The sequence below is a fragment of the Lissotriton vulgaris genome, chromosome 2_1 (genome assembly GCF_964263255.1).
Source record: "Lissotriton vulgaris chromosome 2_1, aLisVul1.2, whole genome shotgun sequence".
NCBI lineage: Eukaryota > Metazoa > Chordata > Amphibia > Caudata > Salamandridae > Lissotriton > Lissotriton vulgaris.
The window spans coordinates 854,186,117-854,207,370 of NC_141687.1; the positions used below are offsets into that span (position 1 = coordinate 854,186,117).

Genomic DNA, 21,254 nt, shown 5'->3' on the forward strand with positions numbered 1-21,254 from the left:
CCTAGCGGCATAGTATTGGCCTTTGTGCCCCGGGATCCCATCCCCCATGACCAAATAGTTATAAAGGGGAAGGGGCGTGTGGCCCCCTCCCTGGGCCTTCATTGTTCCGGGGACCCTACAACCGGGGCCAAATACAATAAAAAAGTGGATGGGGCCACTCTGCCCCCTTCCCCAAGCATTATTATGCCCCAGGGACCCCATCGCCGAGACTGAAATATAAATAAAATGCGGAAGGGAAACCTCCTCCACAAGCTGTTTTTGGCCTTAGGGACCCCTTCTACCAGGACTGTATTTTAAAACAAAAAAAATAAATAACGGGAGGGCGATGTATAGCTCCCTTGTCCGAACCTCATAAGGCCTTGGGGCACCATTCCCCAGGGCTATATTTATTTTGAAGGTGAGGGGTGCTGCTCCTCTCCAGCTTATTATGGCCAGGAATTGCATTAACCCCTTCGCTGCGGCGACTATTCCGCCACAGCGCTAAGGGGGCGGGGCGGCCACGCGGCGGCCGCATGCTGGTGACGGAGCCGCTCCGTCACCAGCCTCAGTTGAGCTGTGCTGATGACGGAGCGGTTCCGTCATGGCCCGCCCCGCTCAATAGAACGTTCAGCGCGGGCGCGAAATTCGCGCCGCGCATGAGCGGCGAGCGGGTCATGACGGAACCGCTCCGTCAGCACAGCGCACCCGCAGCTGATGACGGAGCGGTTCCGTCATCAGCATGCAAGGTGTTAAAGGAGGCTGCCCTGGTACCCACCCAGTGCACCCACGATGCACAATGTTAAGGGGCCAGGGAGAGAGAGACCCAGGGGCCCGCAGCCCCAGCCGGTGTCCTGCATAGTACGGGAGTAGGCATTGCTCCCTTTCAACGGGTGCCGCTATTTATGCTGTTGCTTCTAGGCAGGGGCAATATCTTGATCTGTTTCCTTGTCTGCATCAGTTTGGGCAGGGAAATGGATCTCAAGCTCGCTCTTAGGCGGCAAGAGCAATTGTAAAGCTCCAGCACGCTTGAGACTTGGTGTTTGTACCCGTTTGGTGGGAGTTTTGAAAATGCTCCCACCAGACGGGAGCAAACACAAGTTTCCCTCCCGGCGCCAATGTGTGCAGGGAAACTGCTATGTCCTGGTGGTGGGCTCCCCGAGACACAGCAAGTAAGCAGGCTCCAGGAGATGGAGTGATGGGGTCATCATAGGCTCCAGGAGAATGTGTTACAGCCACGGGGATAGGGTCCCTGGGGCCTCTTTGAGGCTCGGGTGGGGGTCAGGTGGCTCCCTTCTCGTTTAACTTATATTTCGGCACTGAGGGATGGGGACCCCAGGGCCAAATTAGGCTCAGGGAAAGAAGCCCTGCAACCTCCTCCCTTAATTGTTTTGCCTCAGCCCCAGGGGATGGAGTTCCTGGCTCCTCGCTCCTCTTTAACTTACATTTTGGCACTGGGGATGGGGCCCCTGGGACCAAGTTAGACTCAGGGAGGTGGGCCACAACCCTTCAAACAAAAAACAGTATGCATTGCCCCCCTGAGCCTTAGCCCACCAGTGGGGGGGTTTTAATGAACAAGTGCTGAAGCCTGCGCATATATTTAAAAAAAAAAAATAATTTCTGCGGATTTATGAATCATCCACAAATTAGTAGCATAATTAAAAATAATTTGTCCACCAGGCCTAGCAATGTCAGTGTTCTAGAGACATAAGATGGGTGCCTCTACTTCCTTGTTTATGTGGTGGTTGCCGATCAGTCGGATCCACAGAGGCTCTGCGTCACTAGATATACAACGTTTTTTTTGCATTAATTGCTACTGAACGTATTTATACCAAATCACAAAAAGTACTCTTTCTGGCCTCAGATTTAGCAATTTGCCAAATTTGGGGTAAGTATGTTCAGCGGTTTGGGCTGTAACTGTGCCTGAAGTTCCTATTGAAAAATTAATAAGGAAAACGCATTTTGGTACCCCTGTTTTTTCTCGGTCCCCGCTTGAAGATCACGCAAAAATGTTCCATGGGCAAACTAGTCAAAAAGGACTTTTTTGAAAAGTTTTGCAGATGTTTGTGAAACGGCGCTAAAGTTATTAGCAACACAAAAAAGGCATTTCCCATGGAAACGCAACCCATGTATATACAAAATCACCTGAAGTGCCACAAATGGATATAATTCCAACCTCACTCTGGGCCCAATTTACTGAATTTCAACAGTTTTCACACTTTGTTGTCCAAGAAACAATAAAAGTAAAATACACTGTAGTACTGGTAAGCCTCATATCAAAGCCTTTCAGGCTGATGCATGCCTCCGATCTCAAACGTCGTACTTTGTAAAATGCCTTCCTGGCGACTAACGCCTCAGATTTAGGGTAGGAGAGATTCAGGAATTCCACTCTGGAGATTCATATCTCATTTTTAATTCTGACAAGCTCACTTTGCGAAAAGTCTGTGTTCATGCCGAAAGGTATGTAGGAGTGTAATCTAAACCCTGTTAGATGCAAACGCAAAGTCCAGCACTGCAATTTGTTCCGAAGAATTTAATTGATACTAACTCCTCCCTCGCCTTTCAGGTACTTACTGCTGGGTATGCTATTGAAGTTGAAAATGAATATTTGAAACAGTATATTGCTGGAGGAAGACTAAGTAACTAACCTGTTAAGGTGGTTTTAAAGATTTGGGATCTTTGTAGATTCACGTGGCCCTTCAAGCCTTCCCATTGCGTTTTCATAGTAGTTGATATAGCATGCTTATGTGATGCATGCAAATCTGAAGATGGCAGTTGGTATAGAGAGGAATGACTGCAGGCTTGTGAGGTATATTTGAAAGTGAATTATACTTACTGTTGAAGGGCTCCTTTTTTATGGGCCTTTTCCTTAAACAAATAACTTATTTTTTTGTTGCTATGGTTAGGGGGATGCATATGTTGTGATCTATTCAGGTGGCTCTTTAAACATAAAAAAGCTGTGCCGGACGGGGCGTGGCTTGGACGGCAGTGTGAATGGCCGCCTAACCTCGAGCTCCGCAACTCGGGAGAGCGACCTCATCGGTTCCCAGCTGATCCACCGCCCAGAACAGTGGGAGAAACGACGGACCCGATGCCTCATGCCTCGCGGAGCCCTCCGGTGCCCTGATCACCGCACTTAACGCACCTCACGAGGACTTTTGCTACTTCTTAGCGCGCCGACATCGGAGCCCCTCAAAATGGCGACGCCACGTCTCATCGGCGGTGCCTGACTGACTACTCGGGCTCTACTACCGAGCAACAACGGACCTTAACCAACACCACCGGGGATGCTAAATCAACGCCAGAATCCCCCACATGCCGGTAAGAGGCGCTTACATCAACGTGAACACAGCTTTTCAATGCTGATTTCTTCCCGTCTCGCCTGACCCTAAGATGGGCCACCACCCCAAAAACGAGTCGATAGTAATCTCAGCTAATTAGCCACTAAGCATCTGTTTGGGGGTAGCGGTTCTCCTCTAATATCAAGAGGAAGTCCTCCAGCCTGCTTCTTGTGAGGCTTTCATCGTTCTTTGGGGACCACGACTTTAAAGCTTACTGGCAGGGTGTCCTTAGCCGGTACCTCACTCTGACTCTGTTTCAGGCTTGCCCACCTAAATCCCTATTAACAACTACAACACTGTCAAGCTGCCAGACCTTGGTTCAGGGTCAACTCTCCTACGGACACAGAACCAGCCAACTTGCCAGCACTGAGGGGGTCAGCTGCTTATTCGTGCCCGCGTGCCCGCCTAGTTCTGAGTGGGTTCTCCTCAGTCCTCACTCTCAAAATGTCGGGCAAAGAGGATAAGAACAATCCAAAAAAAGTGAAACCCGAACCACAGATTTCTGAGTCCCCCATTAAAAGTAGAGCTGACATGGCGGCCACAATGGAAATGATACTGAAAGTTGGGAGACCTTACTGAGATTTCCAAGTCAACCAAAGCGAACACGGACTCTATGCAGCTAGAGTTAACAGCTATCAGAGCTGATATGAATGACCTAAAATCAGGGCTGGGAACAGCAGAGCAACGCATCAGCGATGTAGAGGACCTCTCACGCCAGTCAGCCGCTAGAATACAACGCCTTGTAAACACCACTGGCATCCTAAAGCACCAAAATGCTGAGTTGGAAGACCGCAACAGGCGAGGGAACGTCAGAATCTTTGGAATACCGGAAAACGCGGAAAAAGATGCAGACTCCTGCGTGGCTTTCCTGGAAGCATGGATCCCCGCGATCACCAAAATTGTATTCCTGCACGGTCTGGAGCTAGACCAGGCGCACAGAATCCCAACCTTCACTAACAACCGCGAGAGGGGGCCCAGGCCAATGATCTGTAAGCCACTCAGATATCAGCATGTCGAAATGATCCTACAATACGCAAGAAAGAACCACTCCATCATGTGGGAAGGTCACAAGATCATCTTTACGCAGGACTACTCTAAAGACACAGTGGAAGTTCGCAAGGGGTTCCTCGAACTCCGCACCATACTCAGATCCAAGAACATACCTTTCTCCTTTGCAGGTCCCGCCAAGTTCAAAATCATTCTTAATGGCCACCCGAAGTTCTTCACCGACCCAAGGGATTTGAAAGACTACCTGAAACATGACCCACCTCAGGAAATGGATCAATCGAATGCCCCATCTAATAAAAGGAAGACCACGTGACTATCCCGTCAAGGTGCAGGTCAACTGTCACTTTGTCCTCTCCAGGTCGTATCACGGTGTACTTGATGCTACGCCGTAATTGCTTTCCTCTGGTCTCTATTATTGGTCTCTATTGTTGCTAGCCGACCACTCACAATACCAAATGCATGTCATATTATCCATTATCATTATCGTTCCACCGCTCCCATGCATATTGACAAAGTTGACGATGCTGATAGATATTCTCCTCCGTGCTACAAAGGTAGTGGGAGCTATGGGTACAATAGCTAGATGTTTCTACCCTATTTACAGCTTCTCCATTACGCAACGCAAACAGTCGCTCCTGGTTCATTATTATATGTTTCTGTGCACATATATTTGCCATAGCTAATGGGAAACTTAGTGCCAATATAATGGTTTTAGTAGTTTAAAACAATGTTCAGCTGGACCTACTCTTATCTACAAGGTTTGTAAGTGCAATGCTACCAGTTGCTCCTGGTCTGTTATTGTATTGTTATTGTTATCTACTGCAGAAAATAATACTCGTTGCCGCATTTAAGCTCGACATCTTCACCCACATACGTTCTAACATGGGAAATACTGAGCAACGTCTTGTTAATGTTTAATACTCCTATTTTGCCTAGCTGGGTACTGTCGTCGTACTCCCTATGTACGTATTTGGGGGGAGGCGGGGAGGGGGGGAAGGGAGGGTTTACATGAGTAATGGGAAAAAGAGAGAGCACTCTGCAGCTACAAAATGCCAGTACTTTAGAGCTTTATTCATCACCTTATGTTATTTTTGGTCCCTATTTGTCTGTTTCCTACAGGTACAACATGCGCACGCCAGTTTTGTCCCTAGCCATGTCGATAATTCTGTCCCCTTGTTGTCACAATTACACACAGACTCCCACAGGGATAAATGATTCAATACGCTGTCCCCCGCCAGATCTTCGTTTAGCGGTAATCTTGCCTGACAATCTCTAATACTAATTCCATAGCAGATGACCTCAAGATTGTATCGCTAAATGGTAAGGGACTTAATCACCCTGTAAAAAGAAGGAAAGTGCTTGAGTATATCACCAAAACTAAGGGGGATATTATCCTCCTGCAGGAATCTAAACTATCGGAAGAGGACACGCGATTCCTAAACGTTCACTGGGCCTCCCATATACTGTCGTCTCCTGCACCACACAAAAAAGAGGGTCTAATTACGCTGATATCGAAGAAAGCGAACATAACACTGGTATCACACACTCACAACGCGGAGGGGAGGGTTTTGATGGCCCATTTACGCAGGGATGATGACCCCATACACGTAGTGGACATATACGGACCCAACTCAGACGACCCGGAATTCTGGGACTCAGTTTCTCGCTCGATGGAACATATCCCTCTGGACGACCTTCTGATTGTGGGTGGCGATTTCAATCTCCCCCTAGACCCATTACTAGACAGGCATCCCAAATGCGCATTTCATCCTTCACGTTCACATTTGGCCCTTCTGCGTCTATGCGAACGATACTGCCTTAGAGACTCGTGGCGTCTCCAAAACCCTGAGGGAAGAGACTACACCTTCTACTCCATTCCCCACAACTCCTACTCACACATTGACTTTATCCTAATATCTTCCACGTTTGCACACCTAATCGAAGAAACTGACATCGCCCCTAAACTAATTTCCGACCATGCATGTATTCACACCAAACTCGCGGGCTCCCGCTCAATCAGACCGCCCAGAAGATGGCGATTCAATGATGAAACGCTAACCAACCCTGAAGACAAACTCCTGATTACTAATGCCATCGAAGAGTACTTACTCTTAAATAATACCCCTGTCACGGACCCAAACACCCTCTGGAACGCTCTCAAACCCACGATCCGTGGAGTTAATATCAACATAAGAGCCAAAGCCAACAAAGCGATAAACAAGGAATTGGATCTACTAGAGGGGGAGATCAGATCACTAGAAGCCCTACACAAAACCAACCCCCAAGACTCCAATCCCCTTGAACTGCTCATAAAAAAGAAATAAGAGTATAATTCCATCACAAGCAAGAGGGCAGGGGTGTGGATCAACCGCTTTAAAGCCTTAAAACTATGTGAGGGAAACAAGGCCGGGAAGTTACTAGCTTCCTATCTTAAACATAAGCAGAAGCTAGCAACCATTTCCTCTATAAAGGACCCCACAAACAACACACACACTAATCAATCCAAGATTCTTGATACCTTTAAATCATTTTACGAGGAGGTGTACAGGAACGATAAATCTCTGGACTTAAAGGCATGTTCGGACTACCTGGAGACACTCGACCTCCCCAAACTTTCGGAGACTGACAAATTACATCTGGGGTCCCCCATCAGTATTACAGAAATCTCGACAACCATCAAAACACTCAAAAACAACAAAGCCCCAGGTCCTGACGGTTTCTCGGTCCTTCTACAAAGCCTTTGACAGCCAACTTTCACCAATTCTCCAAACCGTGTTCAACTCCTCTGCCTCTAGCGGGAGTATCTCTCCCTCGATGAGCGAAGCCACAATAATTGTTATTCCCAAGGAAGGGAAAGACCCCCTCCAGACCAAAAACTACCGCCCCATTTCGCTAATTAATATTGATTGCAAGATCTATGCCAAGATCTTAGCTACTAGATTGAACTCTGTACTACCCAAATTGATAAGTCCGTCACAAGTGGGTTTTTTGAAAAATAGGATGTCAAATGACAACACCAGACTCCTATGTCACATACTTGAAAAAGCGAAATCCTGCAAAACGCCGATGATCACAATAACCCTTGATGCTGAGAAAGCATTCGACAAAGTCTCATGGCCCTTCCTTCAACAATGTATGGGCTCATTCAACCTGGGTAACTCATTCATAAAAATGGTGATGGCCTTATACTCCTCTCCCTCTGCCTGTATAGCAATTAATGGGACACTTTCCAGCCCGTTCCGCCTGTTCCAGGGTACTAGACAGGGTTGCCCACTTTCACCTGCTCTATTCCTACTGGCACTTGAACCCCTACTAACAGACATAAAGAACAATGAAGACATCACTGGTGTAGCCTTCGGAAACACCCGGGTGAAACTGGCGGCATATGCCGACGACATCTTAATCGCCACAGAAAATCCAACTGTATCAATTAAGGGTCTTATGTCCTCAATCAGCAAATACTCTGCACTGTCCGGTTATAAATTAAACAAGGACAAGTCCGAAGTCAAACCACTTAATATACACACTACCAAAGAAGTCCTTGGTGATTCGGGACTAGCCTGGCAACCGGATGTCATAAAATACTTAGGCATAGAATTCACTGATAACATATTGAGTACACTCAAACACAATGAATCGACCACACTAGCGAAAATCAAAAAAATCCTGGATGGCTGGTCACCACGGTTCATCACATGGTGGGGCCGGATAGAGTCTATAAAAATTATGATTTCCCCATTGGTCAATTACCTAGGTTCAATGCTTCCCCTTACACTTTCTAACGACTTTCATTCTAAATTAGATAAGATGATCTCCTCCTTCCTCTGGCAAGGGAAAAAAAGCCAGAATTAGCATGAAAAAGCTACGCCTTGATAAATCACTAGGGGGTGTCAATCTGGCTGACTTTCGACTTTACCAGACCGCCTTCCTGGCAAAGCAAGGTGCGACTTGGCTCACGTCGCAACCTGACTACACGCCAGTGTGGTTACATGTAGAAAAATCTATAGTGGAAGGTCTTGAGCCCTCCGCCCTCCTCACCATTAAATTAGGCCCCAACATCGACTCTGGGATCATCTTTAAGAACACAAAAAACTCCCTACTCCATATAAGCAAGTCCCTACCCCACCAATTTCGGAAATCAAAATGGGAATCTCTTTGGCAGAACAGCACTCTAACATACAGAGGTAAACCACTGTATAATCCTTCTTGGATCAGAAAGGGAATACACTTCCATCACCAACTTTATGAGGGCTCAACACCACTTACATTCAATGATTTACGAGACAGATTCCAACTCGAGAGCATTGCCTTTTACTACTTTCTACACGTTAAGGTCGCCCTCACAAAAGCAAACTTGGGCAACACTTCCCCCTCACTCCCTAGCCTTTTATCCGCCCTAGATAAACTTGGACATCAGGTATCCAGAATGTACAAAATGATAAGACCACAGAAATCTAACCTGGTCTCTGCACTCCAATCTTATTGGGATACGTATTCTTCCACTCCCACTTCGGAAAACGAATGGGCCAAAATCTGGGAGTCCACCACAAGACACAAAATTAGTCTGACTCTGTCCCAAACTAAATTCCGGCTCCTACACAAAGCCTTTTGGACCCCTAGAAGACTCTTCCTTCACAACATCAAGGATACTGACTCCTGCTGGAACTGTTTGGAATCGGGAGGAGACCTTGAACACCTAATATTTAAATGCCCCCGGGTTACCACCTACTGGGACAGAATATTTGAATTTATTAACAAAGCCCTACACATTTCTCTCCCGAGAGAATTTGCTACTATAGTTATGGGTTCCTCCAAAGCTGTCACTTTAGATGAAAACGACAAAGCCCTACTTGATCTTCTACTGACAGCGGCGGTTAAAATCATAACGACCAACTGGAAAAACACAGCCAAAGCCTCCTTTTCCCATTGGCTCAACTGGGTTTCTAATCTCAGGGGTGCCGATAACATTTCCCTTGCTTCTAACCGATGGCGACCACAACATAGGAAACTATGGACCTCACTTGATTCTCACTTAGATCTCTTCAAACCCCCGTGAAATATCTAAATTCTGCTTTCTCAATCATCTTCTCAATGTGTTAAAGGATGGACGTGATACAACCTACTGTGCTGTAAGTCTGATATAATTACATGCTGTAATAAGCCTCTCGTGTTGTACTGATATGATGCCCGATTGTCACTTTTCTTTATTTTTTTTTTATTATTTTTTTTTTTCTTGCTCCCTCATGTTATTTCATCGCTTGCTCGATTTTATTTGTACTTGTACCACAAACTTTACCTGCTCTTGTATGTACTGTGCATATCATTGCCAATCTCTCTCAATAAAAACTTTGTGAAATTAAAAAAAAAAGCTGTGCCGGACAACCGCATTTACGGTTAAGTAAAACTGATTGTTTCAAATGATTTCTGTGTTGAGCACAAATAGTTTATTTTAGAGCCTTCTTAAATAGACTGGCTTAAATTAGTAAAGTTGGCCAAAATAATGCATACAATCCGTTTTTGGCTTGATTTTACCTGTAGACATGATAATTTATTGCACTATCTGAAGGTTTTACATTTTTTTTTTATCTTACTCAGATGAAGAATTAATTGAAAGAGAAAGTATGGTGTCCATTGATATAAGTGAGAGTTTCGCAAGTTGTACAGAAGAGCCCAGGAATGATTCATCAGCAGATGATTCTCAAGTCCTACAGCAAACTTCAAACACTGAGATGGCTATCTCTGCCTTCGATCCCTCAGAGCATTGCTTTGTAACAGCAGATCCTGTCCAGATATCTGACACACAAATCAAGCTCCAAGAGAATCAAAGCAGTTGCAGTTCAGAAAAGATCGACTCACAAACAGTCTTAGAATTTCAGCTGCTCAAAGAAGGTGAATCAGTAGTTGATTTATCTTTGGACACCGCATTTAACCGGTACAGCCAACAGCAAGCACTGTTTTCAGTTACCTTGGATGACACAAAAGAAGAGAAGGACAATAGTTCTCCTATTGTCTATAGCATAAGCACCTCTCAAAGCCAACTCCAGAGTGTCACAACTGAGAAAGAGTTGGTGAATCAAAGTACTATAGGCAAAAGCTTTTCGTGTCATTATCCATTTGATACTTTCGATACTTTCAAATCACGTCAAAATCCAGACACTCCTAAGTTTATTGAAAATTCTATTGACGTCTCGGGTGAACTAGCCACAGTTGATGCTAATCATGCTGCGTTTTTCACGGAGACATCTTTTGCTCCACTTTGTGATGCAGGTGATGCAGTTGATGCTGTAAATTCTGACCGCTCTCTATCTGCTTACAGACCAATGCGGCAGATGCAAGGGGATGCTTTGAAATGCGAGAAACAATTCTGTCCGGAAACAAAATTTCCATGCAAGGTTGGGGAACCGCCAGCAAATAATGATCTGCAAGGTAGCACGGATGTAGCGGACATGTCCCTTTCGGATCTCGCAGATGCTTCTGAAATATTGAAGTTTGAAATGTTTGGAAGTGTGGAAGATTTGAACAATAATTCAAAATGTCATGGTTATGATAACAGTTTTGCACAACCATGGCGGCAATATTGTATGGAATCCCTGCAAACGTCCTTTAATTTTGAACCTAATCCTGATATTTTTGATGATTCCTTCCAGTCAGCATTAAGTGCCAGCAGCAGCTTCGATAGCCTTCCTAGTATTCCTGCTTCTGAGCATCCCAGCCTTTCTGTTAATGACAACCATCCAGCTTGTGAGGAAGTTAAAACAATACATGCTACTGCTCCATTTGCCCAGGCTCTCATTCCTAGCTCAGGTTTCCAGTGTCTTACCTGCCTCCAAAGCGCAGCTGGCAGTCCTGTATCTAGAGTGAACCAGACAGTTGATGTAAGTTCTGATTTCCGTGCTTTTTTCACAACCAGCAAGGCTACCAGCATGGAAAGGCATTTAATCTCTAGGGCAGAAAATACTGAAGTGACTTTGATAAAGGACAGTACGAAAAGGTGGCCAGCCACAGAACAGAAGAGCATTGCATGCAACACAGATTGCTGTTTGGCTCATCTCTTTATGCAGGACGTTGCATCGCAAACAGCTTGTGTAGAAACTCAAGAGAAGTTGGTCAGTACAGATATCACCACTTCAGACTGGAATTTGCTTTCTCAGGTACGTTTTACGCTTACTTTTTTTTAAATTTAATTTTAGGTAATTGTTCATTTACTTGTTTTCTGAGAACAATAACAGTAACTGAAAAGCTAGATTCCAAGAATAAATGGAGCTTTAGTCACTCAATGGTTGGGCACAGGCTTACAAACCCTTTCCTTTCTAATGCAGGTTTACCAATCTGGCCCATGTAGCTTGAGATTGAAATATTGTTGAGCAATTTGGTCATCCTATGTGCAAGGAGCCTTGATTCTATGTCGGTACAAGAGGCAAGGACTTTGCTCATCTTTCTTTGTTGAAACTCTCCAGCAGCGCTGTATATCAACTGTTCAAATAACTAACTTTCCCTTGAACATTTGGGAAATTTCAGAACCAATACTCAGCTAATAACACACGGATGGACTCAGTAGTCCTTTGCCACTATCCACCACTCCTATACCTTCGCTGCTTGTAGTAATTAATAATGTCCACAGTCTTCTTGATTCAAAGAAGGAGTTTATTCCAAAGAAGTTCACCCACGAATAAGGTGTCCTCTCAGGCCGGAGTTCACAGAGTAACTGAAGTCTCTGAGCGAACCTCGAGCCAGGAACACTCAGACATTCAAAGGAACACATAAGGCACATAGAATAACAATCACAAAGCAATCACAAAGCAATTCATTACATAACAATCTATTACATCACCTTCCCCCCCTATCAGAATAAAAACAAATAAAATAAACATTCCCTAATATCTAACAAAATCATTAAACCGAACTGTAGCTTTTTTCACTCTACCATTCCTGTTGAAAGAAACAGAAGTAGAAGATTGAATGGATGTAGCAGCATGTGAACTCAAGGAAGTGGAAGGTTGATTGGAAACGGAGGTATCAGAAATGGAAGTATTCACATTCCTCCCACCAGTACTAGGTGCTAACCAGTGAGACCAACCACAGTTATCCTCGACCCCTCTGTCCTTGTGTCTGTTAACCATTAATTCTTGATTTTCAGACATCTTAACTAGCTGTCTCACACTCCACCAACCTTTCTCTCCTAAGAAAACCGCACCTTTACTAATTTTAACAACTTGCACAGGTCTAAAAAAACAGTTTGCTTTTGAAACCCTAAAAGGTTTCTTTATTATCACCCAATCCCCAACACCTTGTGAAACAGAGGCCCTTTTTCCATCAATTTTTTTTTCATGATCTCTTGTTTTTGTCTGACCACTTCAGCTAATTTTCCATTTTCTCTCCCCGCTCCCATAACAGAACATTTATTGTGTAACCAAGTAGGATATAGTGACGAAGGTACCTTCCTTCCCCAAAGCAACCAAAAGGGGTAACTCCTGTAGTACAATGCGGAGACGTGTTATAATTCCAAACTTTCTCTTCAACAAAGGTCCCTACCTCCAAACCAGAAGCCACAGCCGTTTGTATAACCTCTTTCATCACTTTATTGCCTCGCTCCACCAGACCATTAGAGGCTGGAGAATAGAGCGCCACCCTGACTTGTTTGACATCTTGAGACTTCAAGAATGTACACATCTTCTCCGAAACAAAGTGAGTTAAATTGTCCGTCACCAAATATTTAGGAGCACCCTCCAACCTGAAGAGCTTCCTCAAAAATATAATTGTGTTATCCGAATTAGGAGCATCCACAAATTTGTAATATAACCACTTCGAAAAGTAGTCCACCGCCAAGATCAAAAATTTCATATTATCAGGCAAGATATTATAAGGTCCAGAGAAGTCCAAACCTACTTTTTCCCAAGCAGCATCTGGAAAAACAGTGGGATGTAAAGGTACACTAGGTAATTTCCAGTGCTTATCCGAAAGCAAACACTCATAATAATAATAAAATAATAATAATAAAGCCATTTTTAAAGCGCCTGGCTGCACTAAAAATAGTGTGTCCCCGCGCTGGAATGCTACTAATTCTCAAGAACAGAAAGCGAGGGAGAGGGAAGCAGCAGTTGAAAGGAAGGAGAGGGGTTTAGGTACCTGGATATAGATGAGTCTTGAGTTTGGCTCGGAATCTCATTTCTGAGGGTTCCATCCGAAGATCCAAGGGTAATTCATTCCAGTACTTGGGGGCCAAATGTCTGAAAGAGCGGCCACCCATCTTGACTCTGCGGGTGCGAGGGAGTTTATACAGTATAGCTCCGGCCGATCTCAGGTTTTTGGTGGGGCGGTGAATTGTGAGGAGTTTTTGCAAATAACCTGAGCCTTTGCCCTGGGCGATGCGGTGCGTAAAGCATAATGCTTTGAATATGAAGCGATATTTGACCGGGAGCCAGTGCAGCTTTGCTAGGGCGTTTTTCCCAGAAGCTCTGCGAGGCAAGTTGAGTACCAGGCAAGCAGCAGCGTTTTGCACGCACTGCAGTTGGTGTAGGCATTTTTTACTTAGACCTAGGAGCAGGACATTGCCGTAGTCAAGGTGGGGTGTGACTAGGGCATGGACTAGTGTTTTTCTGGCATTAATGGGGAGAAGGTCAAGGACTTTGCGGAGGGTTTTTAATGTGCTGAAGCACCTTCCCGAGACTTTATTGACCTGCGATCTGAAAGAGAGATCGGAGTCAAGCATTACTCCAAGATTTCTGACAGTCCACGGGGGAGGGAAGATTGCCCCGTTCTGCCGGCCACCACAATTGCGACCACACGGATGAAGATTTGCCGACGATTAATAGTTCAGTTTTTTCGCCGTTAAGGCGTAGACAGTTGTTGTCCATCCATAGTGCTACTGAAGACAGGCATTTGGAGAAAGTGGCGGCATCTTCCGTATGGTCGAGTGACAACTTGATCATCAGTTGGGTGTCGTCGGCATAGGTCACTATATCCACCCCGAAAGCTTCAACTATGTGAGCCAGCGGGTTCCATATAAAGGTTGAACAGGGTTGGGCTTAGGCTGGAGCCCTGTGGGACTCCATGTCTCAGCTTCGGGACGGAGGATGTTAAAGGGGGACAGTGCATCTGGAAGCTTCTGTTAGCCAGGAAGGATTTTAACCAGGCAAGGGCAGGTCCCTCTACTCCCATGTCAGAGAGGCGAGACAACAGCGTTGTGTGCAGTACGGTGTCAAATGCTGCACTGAGGTCTAATAAAATCAACGCTGCTGTCTGTCCTTCGTCCGCCATTTGTCTGAGACACTCAGTGGAATAAATGACGGCGGACTCAGTCGAGTAGCCGGCTCTAAACCCTGACTGAGTGGGGTGAAGGAGGGAATTCTCTTCCAAGTATTTCATAAGCTGCGTGTTGACCATTTTTTCCGCTACTTTGGCAACAAAAGGAAGAAGGGAAATGGGCCGATGGTTTTGGAGTTGGTAGATGTGGACATTAGGTTTCTTTTTCAGAGGGATGACCTGGGCTGTTTTCCATGTGTCAAGAATGTGGCATTCTTGGAGGGAGAGAGTGATAATATGAGAGATTCGATCAATCATACTCTCCAAGAGTCCCTTGCAATGGTTAGGGGGCACACGTCGCGGAGTGATCCAGACTGTATGCTTTGAGCAATGTTCAACAGTTCCTTTCTTTCAGGTATTTTAAAGCATGTTAAGCGGGATTTAGCAATAGGACTATTTTTTACTGTCATCTGTGTGCTAGAGGAGTCAGTACCGTCAGAAAAAGTGGCGTATATTTTGTCGACCTTGCCAACAAAGTGGTCCGCTATGGAGTCGCATAGCTCGCTGGAGTAGGTGTCTTGTGCTTCGAGTCTGTTCGGGACCGTTAACTCTTTGTAAATAGCAAAGAGTTCTCTAGTTGGGTTATCAGCAGATTCTATTCCAAGTTCTGATGTGTAGTTTAACTTGCTTTCTAGGTTGTAACTTTTCCTCCAAAGTCTTTCAAGATTTTTGCATTTTGCTTTGGCTTGTTTATGTTCATGCGAGAACCAGGGGGCAGTTTTGGTCCTTCTAGCAGGAGGTTTGAGTGTCCAGGGAGCTACCTTATCTAAGGCATTGGACATCCAACTTTCGTAATTGTTCCACGCCTCTTGCAAGGCATTGCTAGGAGGCGGTTGTGTTTCAAGTAGGGCAAGTTTAAATATCTCTTGCTTGAACTTTTTCCAATCTCTATGCTTCTGGGGTAAGGGATTGTTGGTTCTGTTGTCGGGAGAAATGCCGTCTGTAGGAAGGTGGATACTGGACTATGGTTGCCCCCAACTTTTTGCCTGGTGTTTTGCTGGTTTTCCGACTTAGTTGACCTGGGACCCTGCTATTCAGGGCCCCAGGCCTACTGCTCTCTCTGTAAAATGGATTCCCTGTACCTTAGGTACATAACCAATTGGTACTGGGCCACCTTATCAGACCCTGTAACTCAGGTCAAAGGTGTACCCAGGGCCTACCAGGGGCTGCAGCATGTATTATGCCACCTTTGGCTGGCCATCTAAATCTGACACAACTGGCTGCACGACAGCTGGGGCAAGGTGGTGTAATCACCCTTTGCTTTAGATATAGTATACCTATATCTAACCCTAAAATGGACACACAGATTCCTATCAGTCACTCCTATGGCAGGCCTTGACAATCCTGAAGGCAGAGTGCTTGGAAACGTGTGGCATGAGCTGAGCCCGTTTGCAGCTTGCGGAACCAAGTCCTAATAGCTGTTCCATGATAACGCATACCATATACTCTTAAGTGCATTATAATCCTCGTGGTTATATGCCAACTCTGGTATCACTTTATCAAAACATGTCGAGTAAGGTGTCATACGAATTGGAATACTAACCCCTCGCCAATTCTGGCGACGGGGTTAGCATTCCACCCTTCTAGAGGGACACGACATGGATGTAACTGTGAACCCCGGTTAAAGTTAACTCGAGCCTCAGCATCACAAAATGGATGCTGCCACCACAGACACAAGTCTGACCCCCTGCAGCTGGGAGTCCTTCCAGCGAGGGGAGCTTAGACAAAGGGTTTCCTGTCAGGGGCGGTGCTAGCACCATCCCAGACAGGGTTTTGTGTATCCAGGGTAGGCAGGGCTTTAGAGGAAGGTGACTGCAAGTGGCACCCCAGTGCTCACTATGCATCTGCTGGCTAGAACCAGTTCCAGGGGCACACCAGCCCCTGAGCTGGGGAAAGTCCGGCATGGGAGAGGGGTGTAACCACCCCCCTTCCTGGTCCCACCCATGGGCAGGACCTAATCGCGTGCCAGCCCCTTTTCCTAGTATAAAGATAGGAGCGGGCCCCCTTCCAAATTAGATCATCTTTGAATCCTGAAACTACTTTCTACGAAAGGAACTCTCGACTTCTTCTCAAGATTTCTCCCTTGTGGCTAAGGAGTAGTCACCCTGCACCCGCAGGCACCATCCAAGAACACTGCGGCTTGCTGCACGTCCTTCCTCCGGAATCCGATTGACCAGCACGACGAGACCCGGCTTCCCTGGCACCTCTGACCTCTACCCACATCGTCAGCTCAGCTGAGATCCGTGGGTGCGACGAGACCTCGAGGGACCGGCCATCTTCAAGACTGCACGACTCTTGCCCAGCACGACCGCCGAGGGATCCTCGAGTGAGTGCTTTGGGTTCCGAGAAGCCCCAACCCTGAGCAGCTCTAGCACCGAAGTTCAGCCCTCCAGCATCCACCAGATCTGCGTGGGGCCCTTCTGCTTTTTGCTGCTCACCGTGTTGTCTGGCTACTAGCCCGCTGGCTTGTGGCCTTCCCGACGACGAACGATGACATCAACACTGCTGGTCTGGTTGCTCCAGACTGGCCCTTGCTCCCCTCCAAAAGAGGAGCACCCCGGACCCTCCTGGTCCTCTCCAGACGCCATTTTGAGTCCACCGCGTGGGCTTGCATTTGCAAGACTTGTTGCCCCAATCCTGGGTCCAGCGACGTCGACACCAGATACCATTGTGGGACGGCTTGCACCTCCATCCTGGTCGCCGACAACGCCTCCTGGTCCGTGAGACTGCAGAGCCCAGCGTCGCCCACTCACCTGGTCGAGGTGACTTCAGCCGGTGCCATCCTGGTGCCCATCTAATCACTGGCTAGTGATTCAGAACTTGGTCCCCTCTGCTTACAGGTGTCTTCCATCTTCGATCCAGGCTTGGATCCATCCAAATCTCTTCACTGGTCGCCTGCCAGCAACTTCTTCTTTCAGGCTCCATAGACTGCAACGAGGATTCCCGACTTCCTTCCAGACCTATGCAGCCGCAGCCCCCGGGCTAGGTAACTTCGGCATTTCGGTGCCCCCAGCATAGCCTCACTATCCAAGGGTCCAGATCCTTTTTAGTTTCAGCTCTACCTAGTCGGATTCGTCCGATATCACTAACTTTGTAAATTCCTAGCATCCATAGACTTTGTCCCGCATCCCGCGTGAGAGTGCACACTCTGCACCGAGTCCCCTAGGCCTCCTGCTAGTAATCTGAAGGTTCAGAAGTCAAGTCCTAGCGATTCCGAACCCTATGAGATTAGTACTTACCTGCTAGTAATTTCACATTCCACTTTTAGAGTATATGGTTTTTCGTGCCCCTCGGGCATTTGTGTAAATTGTGCAACTTCAAGTATTTTCGTAAGAGTTTTGTTGTGTGCTTAGTACCCTGTCCTCATAAAGAGTACAGGGCTGTTGTGATCTAAATAAATACACTGTTTATTTTCATAACACTTGTGTGGTGTCCTTTCACTTGGTGTTCAAGGGGTATATGTGATGGTATAACAGCTGGCTTAACATGCCCTCTAGAGTTTAGCCCGAAGACTGCTCGTATCCATGCTACTAGGATAGCTGGTCTATAAGGTTGACTTACAACCAATCATCAATAAGGGTTCACTAGAATAGTGAACATTATATATCAGGCCAACTTCTCACACCTTCTATTTCAAACGGGATGATGAAATGATCAGACCAGGTTGTTATAATCGGGGGAAGACGTTGACACCCTCACAGTTAGAAAAAATGGGGTGTAAAAGGTGCCCTTGTTGGTGCAAGGGGGATCTGGATCGGAGGTTGAGTTCTAGTGATTTGAGTGCTTCTATCACAGTCTGGGCCTCTTTACAAGCAGTGTTATCAAAGTGAAGGTTTAGGTCACCTAAGATAAGGAATGTTTTGTACCGAAGCGCCGGCTGGGTTATCAATTCGGTAAGATGTTCGCCGAACTGTGCAGCCCCTCCAGGCGGCCGGTATATAAGTAGTCCATTGATGATATTAGTAGAACCTGATCTTATGGTGAAAAAGCCACTTTCGCAATTAGGTAACGTAGCCTTCCGTATAAGGTACACTCTAACTCAGCCTTCTAGATGAGAGCTAGTCCACCACCTCTCTGTTTGGGTCTGTCTAGTCTGAGTAGGCAGTATCCGTGAGGAGTGGCTTCGAGAGCTTCAGGTGACGAAGCATCGTCTAGTCACGTTTCTGTAAGGAATAGTACATCAGGAGTGCTGTCCATTAGTAGATCATAGATCTCTGTTTTATGCTTTTTCATGGATCTGCAATTAAGCAGCAGCATTTTTAATTTAGTAGTCTGCCTTTTGTTTTTCTTCAGAAGAGTCGTCGTATACTTACAGGTCTCACAAAAGACGGGCAAGGAGTCAGCTGATAAGGCGTGGTAGCAATTGTTAAGTTTTGGGCGTAGGGATAGTGATTTTTGTCTGGAGTAGTATATCCTGTGTCTGGGAATTCCGGGTTCTAGCGTGTCCAAGGGTGCAGGTAAGCGAAAGGGTCCTGCCCCGAGCCCCGTTCGGTTGCGGACAGGCACAGACGGGGTTGCCTTAGGCGCGCCTTCAGCACGTAGACGGCGCGCCCGCTGCGCTCGTCCGCTGCGCGTCCGGAAGATGCACATGATTAATAGGGAGGGGGGGCGACGATGGGAGAGGCGTGGCCTCGAAAGGGGCGTGGCCTCGAGGATCGCCGGTAATGGCGGCAAGAAGTGTGTTTGTTCTGAATTCCGCGGCAGCGCTAAAATCCGCTGCGCGGGCTGTTCAGAGGCGAGCTTGTGCCCTGAATGATGCCAGAAGAAGAGTAAGGTGAGTTAAAAACACACACAAATTAGTGACTCTCAAATTTTAAAAAGTACAGGTCGCGCTCCCGGCTTCCGCCTCAGGAGATTAGTGATTCTAACAAGGCGCTTGCAGTCAGCGTCTTTTATAGGTCTGGGCGGGGGGGGTGGCCTCGAGGATCGCCGCTAATGGCGGCAAAAAGTGTGCTTGTTCTGAATTCCGCGGCAGCGCTAAAATCCGCTGCGCGGGCTGTTCAGGAGCGAGCTTGTGCCCTGAATGATGCCAGGAGAAGAGTAAGGTGAGTTAAAAACACACACAAATTAGTGACTCTCAAATTTTAAAAAGTACAGGTCGCGCTCCCGGCTTCCGGCTTCCGCCTCAGGAGATTAATTATCCACTACTGACTTTACCTGTGAATCCAAACCAGGCCACCAGTAATACAATTTTATCCTCATACAGGTCTTAGACACTCTTAAGTGACAATATGAACCAACCTAATAATCTCTTTCCTTAACTCAGCTAGAGGAACCACTTTGTCCCCTCGTAGAAGTTCGTTGCCATTAACAGACAACTCCTACGCCACTTGAGGCATAGTTCTTAGATCACCCGACAAATTCCTCACATCCGGCCAACTCCCAGACGCAAACTTCAAGGCCTTAGACAAAGTTAAATCCTTCTTACTTGCACTTAACCAATCATTTTCTGAAACTGAAAGCTTAAGTTCATCAGTGGCATCCACCCAGGTCACACATTCCACATCATCTTCCACCAAATCGTCACTTTCTTCCTTATCCAGTGACATCCTAGACAGATAATCCACCCGGAAATTTCTTCCTCCAGAAATATGTCTTAACTCAAAATTGTACTCCTGCAGTTTTTAAACCAATCTTGTCAATCTAGGAGATAAATTATTACTTTCAGACACCTTACTAAAAACACCTTGTTGCTAAAAACCCCTTTTAATTCTTTTATCAAATCATCGCGATCAATCATCATCTCTTCAATGTTACAAATAGGTAAATCTCCTACCCTAATTGGATTTTTATCTCCTGGAACCAAATACAACTCCATTAATAATAATAATAATAAAAGGGATCTTATCGTGCGCAAACATAGCCCAATGGGCGTCAAGGCGCCTAATTCCAAATCCAGCTCATAACAAAGACCCTGCAGCTCAACCTGTGTAAGCTCTCGAGAAGCACCACGTTTTAAGGGCCTTTTTGAACAGCGCTAGAGAGGGTAAGGTCTTCATCGGCAAGATGTTCCAAAGCTGTGGAGCAACGACGGAGAAGGCCCTGGCTCCCCATCTGGTGAGCTTAAAGCGAGGGACAACAAGTTGGAATAGTCCCGAAGAGCGCAAACACCTTGTGGGATGGTAACGGGTAAGCAGGGAGCTGATAGCGCCTTTAGGTCCATCCTCGAGTGCTCTATAGGTCAGACACAGAATTTTGAAATAAATTCTGTGCTGAATAGGCAGCCAATGAAGGTCTCTCCTCGCAGCAGTAGCAGAAGAGGCCCTGGGAAGATCCAGGACAAAACGTGCAGCAGCATTCTGCACCATTTGCAGTCGATGTATGAGGCCCTTGTTGGATTCCATGTAGAGAGAGTTGCAATAATCTAACCTGGAACCAACAAGGGCGACTGCAATCTGCTTGCGTGCTTGAAGCGACAGATAGCTGCGAATTCTGTTGAGCGTCCTGATCACGCCCCAGCAGGTCGAAACAGTCCGATTCACCTGTAAGGACATCGAGAGTGAAGTATCGAACACTACACCCAGATTTCTGGCAGATTGAAAGGGAGTGGGGTAGATGCCAAGAGAGGAGGGCCACCACTCACTCGACCAGATGTCTTGGTCCTTCCCAAAGACCAGGACCTCAGTC

At 46.4% G+C, this 21,254-nt stretch overlaps 1 protein-coding gene across 1 annotated transcript in view; it reads left to right on the forward strand.

Moving 5' to 3' along the window:
* The window catches only part of RBM44 (RNA binding motif protein 44), a 1,989,784-nt gene that overhangs the window by 697,434 nt on the left and 1,271,096 nt on the right, over positions 1-21,254 (forward strand). Inside the window, exon 8 of the mRNA XM_086956335.1 lies at positions 9,921-11,476. Within this exon, the coding sequence (XP_086812461.1) occupies positions 9,921-11,476 (1,556 nt within the window). The remainder of the gene's footprint in view (positions 1-9,920; positions 11,477-21,254) is intronic.